General features: G+C 43.7%; 1 protein-coding gene across 7 annotated transcripts in view; it reads left to right on the plus strand.

Moving 5' to 3' along the window:
• The window catches only part of Col24a1 (collagen type XXIV alpha 1 chain), a 257,186-nt gene that overhangs the window by 66,848 nt on the left and 175,422 nt on the right, over positions 1 to 14,916 (plus strand). For 6 of the 7 annotated variants that reach the window (XR_010064497.1, XR_010064498.1, XR_005501386.2 and 3 more), the window contains 5 exons: positions 2,480 to 2,533; positions 2,612 to 2,656; positions 2,896 to 2,949; positions 3,138 to 3,191; positions 7,881 to 7,934. Coding sequence is in view for 3 of the 7 variants with exons in the window: in XM_039103871.2 (XP_038959799.1) it covers positions 2,480 to 2,533; positions 2,612 to 2,656; positions 2,896 to 2,949; positions 3,138 to 3,191; positions 7,881 to 7,934 (261 nt within the window). In the remaining 4 variants the exon portion in view is untranslated. The remainder of the gene's footprint in view (positions 1 to 2,479; positions 2,534 to 2,611; positions 2,657 to 2,895; positions 2,950 to 3,137; positions 3,192 to 7,880; positions 7,935 to 14,916) is intronic. The other variant, XM_039103872.2, reaches the window with a different exon arrangement.

Consider the following 14,916-nt stretch of genomic DNA (forward strand, 5'->3'; position numbering starts at 1 on the left):
GTAGGGTGTAGGGAAGGAAACAGGGATGGAGACGAGTAAACAGGGAATGAGGATCTGGAAGCATGGTGGACACCTTAAAGAGAACGCCCGGGATGGTAACTCGGTGATTTGAACTCTAGCTAACCATTTTGGAGTCTCAGAAACAGACTTTGGTTGTTGTTTGGCTTTCTGAGATATGGTTTTCCTACATGAGAGCCCTGGGAGCTAACAAGCTCACCGTGAAATCAAGCCTGACCCCGGGCTCATGGGTACTGGCCTCAGGCCCTGTTTCCATCTGAGTGCTGGGTCTTTGTTGCTTTTTGAGCCGTCATCTCGCTGTGTTTCTGTGGTCTGACCTTGAGTTCTCCGATCCTCTTACCTCGCCTGTCAGAAGTATCAGCATGGGCCTGACATGGCCACAGACAAAACTTTGAGATACTTACCATTTGGACACTGTAGAGAGGGGGTTGAACCCAAGTGGTTACCAGGATAGAGAGTGACAGAGAGGCCAGGATAGAGCTTATGAGAGAAAGAATTTAGGCAAATGAATGGAACTAGAAAATATCATCCTGAGTGAGGTAACCCACTCACAAAAGAACACACATGGTATGCACTCACTGATAAGTGGATATTAGCCCAAAAGCTCAGAATACTCAAGAAACAATTCACAGACCACAAGAAGCTCAAGAAGAAGGACGACCAAAGTGTGGATGCTTCAGTCCTTCTTAGAAGGAGGAACAAAATGTTCACAGGAGGACATACAGGGACAAAGAGTGGAGCAAGGACTGAAGGAAAGGCCATCCAGAGACTGCCCCACCTGGGGATCCATCCCATATGCAGCCACCAAACCCAGTCACTATTGCAGATGCAAAGAATGCTTGCTGACAGGAGCCTGATAAGGATGTTTCCTGAGAGGCTCTGCCAGAGCCTTACTGATACAGAAGAGGATGCTTGCAGCTCACCATCAGACTGAGCAAGTGGACCCCAATGAAGGAGTTGGGAGAAGGACTGAAGGAGCTGAAAGGGTTTGCAACCCATAGGAAGAACAACAATATCAACCAACCAGACCACCCAGACCCCCCCCCCCCAGGGACTAAACCACCAACCAAAGAGTACACATGGAGGGACCCATGGCTCCAGTTACATATGTAGCAGAGGATGGCATTGTCTGGCATCAATATGAGGAGAGGCCCTTGGTCCTGTGAAGGCTCATTTCCCCAGTGCAGGAGAATGCTAGGGCATTGAGGTGGGAGTGGGTGGGTGGGAGTGGGAGAGCACCTTCATAGAAGCAGGGGGAGGGGAGAGAGGGAGAGGGAGGAAAGGGAGTAATATTTGAAATGTAAATACATAAAATATCCAATAAAAAATTCATAGTACAGGACCTAAAATTCTGCTTTAAAAAAAAAAAAGAAAGAAAAGAAAAAGAAAACCGGAGTCTGCACAACAGAAACTAGACCTGATCTCTGGGTCAACCAGAGATTTCCACTCTTGGAATTATTCCTTCAAGCAGCTCATTAATATTAATGACCTGTGTTTCTACAGTGACACATGGAAAGAGGCATTTAAGTCCCTACCTTCTGGGAAGCGAGAGTTTTGGTTCTGTTTCTGTGAAGTTAGAGCATTGTGCAGAGAACACATTTAACAACAGAGACCACGACACGACTTCTTCGTCTTTGCTTCTCTTCAAGCGTCGGTGTCTGGTGCAGCAATACTCGCTGAGTAGTAAACGGGGAATAAATCTGATAAGCCCAGAACGTAGAGCTGTTTGGTTGCCCCTCAGGATACCCACTAGCTCTTGGCAAATTTTCTTGTTCTGCACGTTTTAAACCATAAACAAAGTCACGGCCGTGCTGACACATAGCAGCATCCACGTTAGCTTTGGGTGGGAAAGGTGGCTCATGTGGCACTGTTGTAGAGATGTTCGCAAGTTCCCTCCCAGACGGGAGGAACTCACATCTGCCTGCAACCGCAGCTCTAAGGACTCTGACGCCCTCTTCTGGCCTCTGAAGGCACCTGCACTCAGGTACACATACTGACACCCACACACGTATACACAGACACAAACACACACACAGACACACACACACACACACACTCGCAGACACACACACTAAAAGCTAAGTATTTTAATTTATTATTTTGCTAAATCATGAATAAAATATAAAGACAGGTCAGTTGATTAATGTATTTGATGATTTGTGGGGAGCTTGACACTGAAATATTTCTACAAGATGTTACCAATCCAGAAAGATGCTGCAAAATGAATGTCATGGTCAGGAAGGGCGTGGGAGTTTGATGTTGGAAGAGTTTGATTACATAGACTGGAGCACGGTGAGGAGGACGGGCTCCCGAGAGTTTAAGAGTTGAACATTGTTCTAAAAGAGAAGAAAAGTTGCTGGAAATAGGCAAAACGCTTTCAGTTCATTCAACTTTCAGCTGCACCAAGCCCTCTTTCTGATCCTAGTGAGTGCTTAATGATGTCATTTTTGCCACTTCTCAGGGAAATGTCGGTCCTGCAGGACCCGTTGGACCTCCGGGAGTTCCTGGCCCAATGGTATGGCTCTCTTTGCTTATTGATAGCTCTCTTTAATTTTTCCACAATGTCACGAAATATCCCATTTTGTACTTTTAGGGCCTTTCAGGAAGTAGAGGACCACCTGGAATCAAAGGTGATAAGGTGATTTCAATATTAACATTTCACAGAGATAACTTCTCGCCCTGGTTGGTTATTTTGTTCATGTCAACAGAAATTATTTTTAAATATTTTTGTTTTGCTTGAAGAGTCTAATTTGTATTATCTTAGTTTTTCTAAAAAGTAGGAGAAATGAAAAGGTTTCCTTCTATAATGAATACTTGTTTTCCTGTGTATCGCCATGCTGTTAACCTATCGTCTTTCTGTGAAATTGTGCTTCCTAGGGTGAGCAAGGTGTGGCAGGGGAGCCAGGAGAACCCGGGTATCCTGGAGACAAGGTAACCACATTAATTTGATAAAAACAAAACGAAACAAAACAAAAAACCTAAAAGCATTGGCTCAAAGAAAACTATTATTCCGACTGTGTATTTTATAAGGATATGGTGTCAGTATGGTTTTTTAATTCTAGAATACATGATAATATTTTTGATACAAGTAGAAATTTTTCCTTAATTTCTTCTTCTAGGGCGCCATTGGGTCACCAGGACCACCAGGGATTAGAGGAAAGTCGGGACCTTCAGTAGGTTTGAACCTTCCCTTTGTGTTGTTTTGTGATAAACATGTGCGTGTCACAGCTTGAGAGTTGGTACTTAGTGGTGTTAACGGGATGCAAGCACGGCATGAAGTAGATGTCTGCTAGCCTTCCATTTTCTCTCTTCATTCTTAGAGGGCAGGCAACTTCGGGTTCTCAGTACAACTTCCATAGGCTGGTTCCTACCTCAGGCCAAAGAGAAAGCCTTAAAGAAAACAAAGAAAGCCGAAGTCAGAATTAGACCTCTGGGTGGTGAAAGGGGTGTTTGTCTTATCCAAGCCTTATTCTCCATGAAGTGCCATCCTTGTGCCATGAAGTTGCCACTATTCTTTTGTTTGTATTTTATAAAGATTTTAAGTCAGAGAGTTAATTAACTTGTGTGAGGGCCCCATAGGCAGTCAGTGGACGCCTGAGGACACCTCGGTAACAAGGTCTGTCACAGCCCAGACTCAGATGTGCCACCATGCATTTTTAGGGCTTAATATTATAAGGTGGGTTTAGCATGTTAACAATGTTTATAGCTATAGATAGAAACATGGAGGTGGAATGAAAGAACACGGTTAAGCATCAAAAGGATGTTTCCCTGAGCCCTTCACTGCGCTCTCCCTGATTCTGCCCCCTTCCCTCAGGAAGAGCGGTTATGTTTCAGACCCTCACACAACCTGTCTATCGTTTTGCAAATATTTCTCAGGAATTACTCATTCCAGAGAATTCTTTCTGGGATTTACCTGATGACATGCCAATGGATAACCTATTTTTATTTTGTATTAGCCTAATTAACCATGTGCCCCAGGCTCCTGCCCCGAAGTTGAATCTCAAAAATTCTACAGTCCGTAATAAGAGAAGGGAATCGATGAAGAAGACAGCTAGCAGATTAAAGGAGCCTAAATTAAGTGACAGAGACTTTTATGTTCTGATATGATTGGGAAAGAAAACTAGAACCCCTTTCCTCCTTTTTTATAACTTGAATGTTTTTTAAAGTAATTTGATAGTCATAGGAACTGATACAGCACAGTTATCTAATTAGATAAACTCAATAGTATTCCCATATCCTCTACAACTCATATGGCAAGAGAACTGACATCAAATGCCATGTCCACATAAGACTAAGTGTTGTCAGTTCCACCTTCTCTGACTCAATTTATGTCATAGCAAGCTTATTGTGGGAGAAAGTAGTAGCAAGTCTAAGAATAGAGACGAGGGCTTACGTCCCAGGTCTGACCTTGGACAGCCTCTGACCTTCAGTATCTATGACTTTGCAACTTGTGTGCCACCTAGCCTGATACATCGTGTTTAAGATAGAAGTCAGATTATAACATGCTTGGTCCTGGTGGATACTTCTCTAGTGTAAGTGACCAGGGCCTCGCAGTGTGTTGCACTGGTTCTGTAGTCTAGGCTAAGAGAAGCTCATTCTACCTTTGACAGACCGACTCAATCTTGTGTTTGTAAGAGAAACCACAAGAGATGCAAATAAAGTTTATATATGGTGAGGGATGAAAATGGTCAGAACAAGTTTTGCTGACTGACCATCCACCTTTGTGTACTGTCCTAACAAAATAATTTAATGTCAGTGGGGATTCCATGAGCAGGGAGTTTCATCAAACCTTTGAAAAATATATGCTTTGAGCTCAAGATAGCTTAGACTCATGACTGACTTTAACGAGAACTGGAAAGATGGCTCAGTAAGTGTTGGCTGTGTGAGCATGAGGACCTGCCTTCAAGCTCAACAATGGTGCATTTGTGTTTGTGATCCTAGAGCTGGGGGATGGAGAAAGGATGATCTTCTGTGGGGCTTGGGTGCCACCCAGCCTGCCCTACTCGGCAAGACCCAGGTCCTAGTGAGGAAACTTGTCTCAAAAGATAAGGTGGAGAGTGCCTAGGAATGGCACCCAAGACTGAGACCTCTAACACACACACACACACATACACACACACACACACACATACACATACATCACACACACACATACACACACACTCACACACACATACACACACACAAACACATACACACACATACCACACACACACATACATCACACACACACACATACACACACACACGCACATGCACACACTCACACACGCACACACATACACATTATACTCATGAAAGAACCTTTCCTTTGGTGTGTAAACTCATTTTTATCTTACTAATACCAATATATTTAGCCTGAAAATTTTCTCAGTAAGGTTAGAAGTCCTACTGTATGAATTTTTTTTTTACACAAAATCAGTTAACTTAATACGAGACAAACTGCAACTCTTGGTTATGCAAGTTTGTGCCTGCCTGAAAGCTTTGTCTGCTGCCATGGAAGGAATGACTCTCGGGATGTCTTCCTAAGTCCTAGTTCGGACTTTCTGTCATGTTAGGTTTTACTGGCTGCTATTAGTGTGTCCAAGTGGATCTGAGTTATTACTGAAAGAATATTTTCCAGATGTAGGAGCAGCCTGATGTGGAAGGTGTGTACATTCTGGAACAGGCAAGGTTTTGTTCAGCAAGTTCAGAAATCGGGGAGGTTACCACTGGGGAAGGGTCAGCAACTCTTCTCTCCCAAAGCTATAGAAAGAAAAGACAATGTGTTCTTTGTGTGTGTGTGTGTGTGTGTGTGTGTGTGTGTGTGTGTGTGTGAGTATGTGTGTGTATGTGTGTGTATGTGTGTGTATGTGTGTGTATGTGTGTGTATGTGTGTATGTGTGTTAGAGTCTGTGTGTGTGAGTATGTGCGTGTGTGAGTATGTGTGTGTGAGTGTGTGTGTATGTATGTATATGTGTGAGTATGTGTGTGTGAGTATGTGTGTGTGTATGTATGTGTGTGGTGTATGTGTGTGTGTGGTGTGTGTGTGTGTATGTGTATGTGTGTGTGTATGTGTGTATATGTGTGTGTGAGTATGTGTGTGTGGTGTGTGTGTGTATGTGTGTGTGTGTTTGTGTGTCCCTTACCATTACTATACTAGAAGTTTCCTCACTTACAGAGACTCACTTAGCACTGAAGCATTCTGTAAACTACTTGAAAATTCTTCATAAAATGTTTATAAAGGGAAATTGACATCCAGAAAGCTGACAACTTAAATTGTGTAAAAAATTATTGTGAAAAAATGAATTAAATTGCTTCATTTTTTTTTTCTTAATTTGCTTGTCAGTCAAACCAAAGGCCTGAGGATATGCTATTTTTTTTTCTTGGTTGTTTCTAGTTACATCCTAATTGGTTTTTGCCACTAGAGGGCCCCAATGAAACCCACCCCATCACCCTTTAAGAGAGGTGCTTGTCCATTTAGATTTTAGACTGCCTTATACACTGATTCAGGTAGACTTCAAGTTTGTTTCTGCCACTTGACCTTTAATGACCCTTTGCCCAAACTGCCTAGTTTCTGGTGTGGTAGTTGTTCTGCGTTCTCTAATGTCAGATGGCCTCACACTGAGAAGGAAAGCAGTCAATATGGCTAACGCGTTGTTGAGAAATAGGTCCCCTCGTGCATGCTGTGTCCTGCAGTTTGATTCATCTTAGGCCTATTCTAGTCAGAGTCAAAGCTCGTGTGGAGACTTAGAGGAAAATCAGCAGATTCAGCAATTTTCCTAATGAGAGCAGGAGGGTCTGTGTGTTGCTCCCCTCTGCTCTATGACGTCATCCCTCAGAAGCATCTACACCTTCCCTTACCCCAGGTTCATACCCACACCCTTTTCATCATCTGCCCCGCTTTACAACTTCACTATATTAAAGTTACTTTCAAAATATTGAAGCCAAGCTCTCCCAATTCAATCCCAGAATCAAAGTTGATCTGGGAATTGCAGGCAAAGCCCAGAGAAGGGCCGAGGAGGGAAATGGACAGTTCCTCATTGTCACATTGGTTAATGTTCACTCCCAATCCTTCTGTGTGTTCGGGCTCTGTCCTAACCACACATTGCCTCATTTACTCCCCACAAAGACTGCAAGGGTGTTAGCAATCTCATTGTCCTTCTGATCTTTGGAATGAGCTAAGGGAGGTTTAGAGACACCAAGCAGTAAGGGTTGCAGTTCAGGTGAGTTGGAATTACTCCACCAAGCTGCTCAGAGTAGCAAGGAGGAGAGAAAATTTCACAAGTGTCCTGGGACTCTGATGTGCAAAAGCAAATCCTCTTCTAGGGCTCCTTGCTCTGCTTTCTCAGACTGTCCCCAGAGAAGCACACACATAATGTACATAAACACACATGCACACATACACACACATATACGTACACAAACTTACAACATACATTCATGCATGCACACATACATGCACATATAAACACATATACACACAGGCATATACTCACATGTGCACATATATGCATACATGCACAGTTTCACACCTACATTTTCTTGACCGAGCCAAATAGCTGGTTAAGTTGTATGTCTATCTAACAGAAGTAAATATACATATTGCACCGTAAACACTAAAATAAGTTTCACAGTGATGATATGGTGAGAAGTGGGTGAAGCCCGAAGCCAGAAAAGCCCCTGCTGCTCTCAGGGGCTGACAATGTAGAACAGGGGAGAAGGACTCTGAAGACATTTACGAACTAAGTCTCTGGAAAACCATGGCAACCTTGTTTGACACAATATATTAAAATTTGTTCAGCTGCAAAACGCTAGTTCCCACATTTAGTTCTATTTATTAAGATAATATTCCTATTTTGATTTTTCCCCTCCCCTTTTAGGGACAACCAGGTGACCCAGGACCACAGGGACCAACTGGGCCTCCAGGACCAGAGGTAAATCATTCATTAAAAGATGAAAAATTTAAAACGAAGCATGATGGAAATTAAATTTAACTTAGTAGATGTGTGGTTTTTGTGGGAAGCTTGAGAAATATTCTCTCTGAAATTTGTCTACGTAGAGCAGTGTAGACCGCATTTACTGCATCAGAGATCCCAGGGAAACAGGAAATTGAGTATGAATTGAAGTTCCTGGAGCCAGAACACTCTCGAGCTTTGAGTCCTTTCCACAATGACAATGAGAATTGAATCTAAATTTATGTTTCATATGTGCTTAGCCAGAAGGGACACGTGTATAATGTTTTCCAGGTTCCTGAGTTGTGACTGTGACCCTCACAGAGGGTCAGGTGTAGATCATCTACTGGTGTGTCATATTTTAGGAGTTGGGAACATTTTGTATTTCAGAGTTTATATTAGATATGCAAACTCTGGACTATCCACATTTTAATTTTGATGAAATCACAGCCGATTTGTCTGTTCTGCGTAGCAGTGGTCGATGACACATCGTTAAGAATTGTAAACAAAATCAGATACATAAACTCCACTGAATTAGCAATATGAAATGCTTCCAATTCTTGTCAAATGCATATATCATTTGGACTTCATACTCTAGAATAATGTAATTTTGCTTATAGTGGACATCAAATATGTTTGTACATTCCTTAAAATGTGGAGTTTGGCTTCAGGCTTGATAAAGAGCCTCTCTCTTTCTTGAGAGCTCTCATAGAGCAGAAGCCTCAGCGGTGAAACATTTGAATGTTGTTCAATCATGTCATGAGTTCCAGATGTCATGTGAGACACAGCTTCTGCATGTCACCCTGGTTTGAGAAATGCACCCCAAGTCTAACCAAGAGCAACAGATGCAGCAGCCATCCTGGGAATCTGTGTTGACTTCTGAATAACTAAAAGGAAGGACTTACAGCTCCCCAGTGGCAGAGCCCTAGGCAGGATAGGAGAGTATGATGGGTTCTCCTCTGTGTAGACTACCGACCTTATTCCACAGGTACTCTTCAAGGTCAATGGGTTTGTTTCTTTTTTTTTTTTTTAGTAAACTGCTAATTTTTTCTAATTTAAAACACATTCATTATAGATAGATCAAATATCAAACATTACACGAGAACCTTGGTTTGCTGATAAGGAAGTAGTGGGGTATAGAAGCGAACGGGTCTGAGCAAGCCATTAAAACTTGGTACTCTTTATATGAATCTATCCTCTTTTATTTCAATCAAGTTTAATGGGAACTTTTCTGGAATAGATAGGATCTGCCTGACCTCTTTCATCGAGGATGCAGTATCTAATTTAAATGTAATTGTTTAAAATCCTTAGTCCAACTGCAAATTGTTGTAGGTGAAGTTATTTATGAGTGGTAACTGCATCTGGGCAGGCTGTTCTATCTCGTGTATCGTGTCTCGTGTCTTGTGTATCGCTACATTTTAATCATCGTCTTTTAGATAAAGTAAGGCTATGGGTACACAAGTCACGACTTTCCCTCCTATCTTACCATTCAAAGGTGTTCATTCTTCCTGTTTCCTTTAAGATTTTATCATTTTTCCATCAACAGCTAAGACATTGCCTTCATTATCTTTAATTCCACATTGTTTATAAAGGGTCCTGACCTCTAACTACCCTGTTCCTCTTCATCTGCTTTAAAATTTTCCAAGGCCCCAGGGGTGTCATCTGTAGTCTCTCAAGAGTTAGTATAAGATTGTTTGAGGCAACTTAACAAACACACCTTCTAGCCCGGAAACACAAGTTACGTGTGTGACTCGTCCGAGCACGGTCTTGCAGCAAATGTTCTGGTCCACTGGCTCCTACAAGTTTCCTTCCCCATTTTTTGCCATGTTTCCTGAGCCTTTGGTGTGTGGATTGTGCTGTAAATGAATCAGTGGGTCATGGGCACCCCAGTCAGTTCTTCTCTGCACTGTGATCAACTGTGGACTTCTGGGATGGCCTCCTCTGCTGGAAAAGGAGCTTCTTCAGTGAGGGGTGAGAACTGCACCTACCTATGCATACAAGGACAAGCAGGTAGAGCATAGTTGGGGATTACACTGACTCTTCTAGGCCTTTACACTTGCAAAGTAACTGGAGATTGAAGAATTTAAAGAGGGTTTAATAGCAAATCAAAGCTATAATGATTTTATTTTATCCATAATAGATGGATTTCTCCTGGTTTTTGGGTATCAGCTTCATGTTTATCCTGCAGGCTTTGAGCAAAGATTTCTAGGCAGGAAAATTGACTCCTGGGGCTTAAGGGTTTTAGATGTAGATGACAGATGTGAAGAAGGAGGGGTTACAAGGAGACTGATTGCTTGGAAGGATCAATGTGATAGAGCCACGGATTCGAGGTGAGGTCACAAAAACTCATCTGTGAAAGGGAAGGATGGTCCCAATAGCAAGTCAAGGAATATAATTTATAACATTGGAACTGTGCCATCCAGCTCAGCCAACTTGTGAGAGGGGCTGATTTATATAAAATAATATAATTTTCCTATTTTTGCTTGACTGGCTGGATAAAATGTGGATATTTATTACAAGATGGACAGTGAAGGCAGAAGGAAGAAAGGAAGGCGTCCAAGGTGGTTGGAAACTAGACCTTAGGTTCTGATCCATTGGGATGGCGATGCCTCAAATGTATTCAAACGAATCTCATAATTATACAGAGACCCTGGTCCTGGGGATCTGGGAGAAGCGTGAGCAGATGCTTACAGTACACAAGAGTCAGTAACCCTAGGAGTTACGGGAAACAGTTGCAGCAGATGCAGTCATTTGGGGAGAGCTTATGACTCAAGGTCTGGAAATAGAAAATCTGTGTGCACATCTCCCGGATATCTGTGTTCTATGCTGCAGTTAAAGGGTTTTTTGTTGATTTGATTTCACTTTACTTTATGTATGTTTATGCTTGTGACTCTGTGTATGTGTCTAGGTGAGTCTCTGTTCATATGAATGCATGTGCCCACAGAGGTCAGAAGGAGGCACTGGATCCGTTGGGACTGGAGTTACAGGCATTTTGTAAGCTGCCCAACGTGGGTGCTGGGATATGAGCTCTGGTCCCCATGATCAGAGTAGCGAATGACCTTAACCACCGAATCATGTCTCCACCCCAACAATTAAAGTTTTAAGTTAATAACCAGAGGACAATGAGATAAACATTGGTGGCTAAAATACACCCGAGCAATTCACAGTCTAAGTAAAGGGGGGAAATCCACACAGTGGAAACTAGAAAATGTTTAAAATAGGTAGGGGACAGATGGCAACAAAGCCACAGGGAGCAGCGCACAGACCAACTCGTTTCTGCCCAGCAGTGCAGGTGGATGAGGTACGCAGAGCTTCCATATGGGAATGGACCAAAGGGAGAAGGATGGGAGACAGACCATGAGGATCGGACTGAGGCCTTAGCAGCGGGAGACGATCAGGGCAGTGTGCGGTTCTTGGAAGCCCAAGTAAGCAGTGACTGACGATCTTGAAGGCGATGTCTGAGGTGTATTAGTGCTGAAATTTAAGACTTTTGCACCCCTCACCCCAAGGCTCAGGGGTCTTTGGAGAAAAGGAGGCAGAAAGATTGTAAGAGCCAGAGGTGGTGGATGACGTCACGGAAACAGTGCTTCTCAGGCACACCAGGCCCATGCACATGTGAGCTCACGGTGCTGGTGCCAGAGTACCCAAGACCCGTGCAAGTTTCAGGCAAACACAATCCCAGTGCAGAAGTAGAAAGATAGACGTGCAATCCCAATAGCTGTCAGTATTCGATAGCTCTGGGAGGGGGCTGTCTGTGATCTTCATGAGACCACAGGCCCCACCCCAAGACCAGCAGGCAACACAAGCTGACTTGATGAGATGAGTGGGAGGGGGGAGGGGAGGAGCTGAGGGTGAGCATGCTCAAATGCATTACATGGATTTCTCAAAGAAGTAATGAAAATCATTTAAAGACCTTCCCCAAAAACACAGCCACGGAGCGCTGTACAGTTTATTGGTGTGGATCACAGACTTGGATCCCAATGATACTAACCAAAGTCATGGCCTATGATTAGTTATAGGAGGGGTCTCTCTCACAGACAAGATATTCACTGTTCAAAGTTAATATCTGGTGGCGAAAAGAGTATGGAGAGTTAATATCTTCTAAGTCAAAACCAAGAAGTTAAGCTAACACCATTCATTCATTCATTCGTTCATTCACTTTACATCCCAATATCAGCACCCCATCACTTCCCAGTACGCTCTCACACAGATCCTCCCCGCCTCCCCTTCTCCTCCGAGAAGGGGTTAAGCTGAGACTCTTGGGCCATTTATCTAAAGTCCCTAGACTGTACTCCAACAACAGAGTGAGAATATTTATAACGCTAACCTCATGAAGTTCCTGAGAAACACATATTCAGCAAGGGAGGGTGTGGTTAGCATGAACGATGTGCACTGGCTGCCACCATCTCAACCTCGATGTAGGCAGATGTTGTCCTGACTCAAAGGGAGGGGGGCGGGACAGGGAGGGAGAGGGAGAGAGAATGAGCCAGTTTTGTTGAATATCAAAATTATCAGAGAGGCTTAGGTAGGGCAGTCGTGTGAGCTTTTCTGAGAGAGATATGGGGGTGGGGGTCATATGCACATAATTGCCTGATGAGGCCAGAAGAGGGCATTGAAACTCTTGGAGCAGGAGTTAAAGAGAGGTTGTCTGCTCTCCACCCAGGTACAGAGAACCCAACACAAGGGTTCTGGAAAAGCATCAGGTATTAACTCCTGCCCTCCTCTCCAGCTCCTGGTGGATGCTTTTAGAGGGTCAGAGGGTCACTTCGGGATGCCCTATGCGCATCGGAGAATGAGGAGAAAGCTCTGATTTAAGAGTCATTAGCATCCTTGCTGACCGGCACCAGGCCTGGACTAGAGACGTACTTGTTTAGCCGAGCGTCAACTTCAGCTTTGTCACCGAATCCTGCCAAGTGTAGGATTGTGACTTTCTGTTCAACCTTTACGGTACATCGTCATCACATAAAGAACCTGGGAGGAAAAATCTAGATGCTTACGGCCAGTCTCCACAGTGTTGAGTGGGTTCACTTAGGGTATCCCGCAGATAATTACCAGGAACAATAACCACATTTTATGTGGCATACATACACAGTGGAATTTTATTAAGCCATAAAATGAAATCATGACATTTGTAGGAAAATGGAAAAAATTATCTTAACTGAACTATCCCAGACCCAGAGAGACAATAACACGTTTTCTCTCACAAGCAAGTTCTAGCTCTTTATTTTCATATGCATGGGTACATGGGGGGACAGGGCAGGGAGCTAGAGGCCAGACAATAAGAAGGAAGAAAGATTTGAGTGGAGGTTGGGGTAAAGAAGAAGAGTTAAAAGAGAGTTGTAAAGCATGTGTAACAGGAGAGCAGGGGGCCGTGAAGGGAGGGAGGGGCTGAGGGCAGTGTGGATGGATTGGCAAAAGCCAAGTGTGGATGGAAACCAGACAATGCAGCTCATGCCTCCAAGGGCTCACTTAAAGGGTAAAAACTGTAATGGCAGAGAACATATTCTACCTTCCTGTTCTTCACTTCTCAAGTAACTTTGTTTCGACAGGATGAAACCGTTGTGGACCCAGGAAGGCATTAGACACTGGGCAAAGTCAGAGAGTTCCCCAAGTCTCTGCCTGGAAACTGTCTGGCCCTGTGGTTCGGCAACCTTGTAAAATTATTAGTACACTCACTGCAGTGGAGCGTGGCACAGAAACAAAAGCGTTCTGCGATGTTTATAATATAAAGTAACAAAAGAAAGCCACTAGTAAGTCCTGCTATGAAAACCTTCCAGTTGCCATTTAATCCGAGAGGAGCTGGAGCAGAAGCAGGACAGAAAACACAACCTAGGAGGCCTGGGTAAATCTGACCTAAAGGCAGGAAGCTATAGTAGTTAGATTTGTGGAGGAACCCAAGCTAGGACTGAGAGGAAACAAACACATTGACTAGACACCTTCGGATTGGTTTCTATTTGTTAATTTTTAAGATTTTTTTAATTTACTGTGTGTGCACATGCAGGAGATGTGAGTGCACTTGGACACCAGTAGAAAGTGTCAGATTCCCAGGAGCTGGAGTTACAGATGGTTGTGGCTCAGCGGCTTGGGTGCTGGACTCAAACTCCTGTCTTCTGGGCTCTTAACCTCCTCAAGTGCTCTTGACCTTTGAGCCATCTCCCCAGTTGCTCCCAGGTTTTATTATTTTAAAACTCCTCTTAAAACATGTTTTTGAAACCTTCATACCTGTATACACTCCCTCCCTACCACTAAACATATTTCCCATCTGCCTCCCAACGTCATGACCTGCTCTCACCTCTCTCTCTCTCTCTCTCTCTCTCTCTCTCTCTCTCTCTCTCTCTCTCTCTCTTACTCTTTTTCGATCTCTCTCTCTTGCTCTCGCTTTCTCTCACTCTCACTCTTGCGTCTCTGTCTTTCTCTGTCTCTTGCTCTCACTCTTTGTCTCTGTCTGTCTATCTATCTATCTATCTATCTATCTATCTATCTATCTATCTATCTATCTATCTATCTATCTGTCAGTTTTAGCCTGCTGAGTCCAACTACACCATATGCCCATGTGTGTGGGGTCACTCCATAGGGCATGAGAAACTTACCACTGGACACCTTCCCCCAAAGAAAAGTGACTTTCCTGTCCCTTAGCAGTCATCACCTGCCACTGGCCTCTCAGCTAAAGTGGGAGTGAAAGATCCCCCTCCTTCCTCAATGCTGAAATTTTCAACCACCTTGAGACTGTGTAGAGCACAGCTACTGTGGGCTCATGTGTGTAGCAGACACGGCACGGCGGAGGCCAGCCTTTCCCAGCTCTACCCCATAAGATATAGCCCAGAGTAACAGGGAGAACAGGGTTAATTTGCTTATGTGCAGTGAGCTGTGCTGTTCTAGCATTGTTACCCACAGAGCTCCGTGCTCGTGAACAGCATAAGCTCTGCGGCACGTTCTAATGGCTGCGAGTTCCCTTAGCCTCTCA

Source organism: Rattus norvegicus, chromosome 2, assembly GCF_036323735.1.
Source record: "Rattus norvegicus strain BN/NHsdMcwi chromosome 2, GRCr8, whole genome shotgun sequence".
Taxonomy (NCBI): domain Eukaryota; kingdom Metazoa; phylum Chordata; class Mammalia; order Rodentia; family Muridae; genus Rattus; species Rattus norvegicus.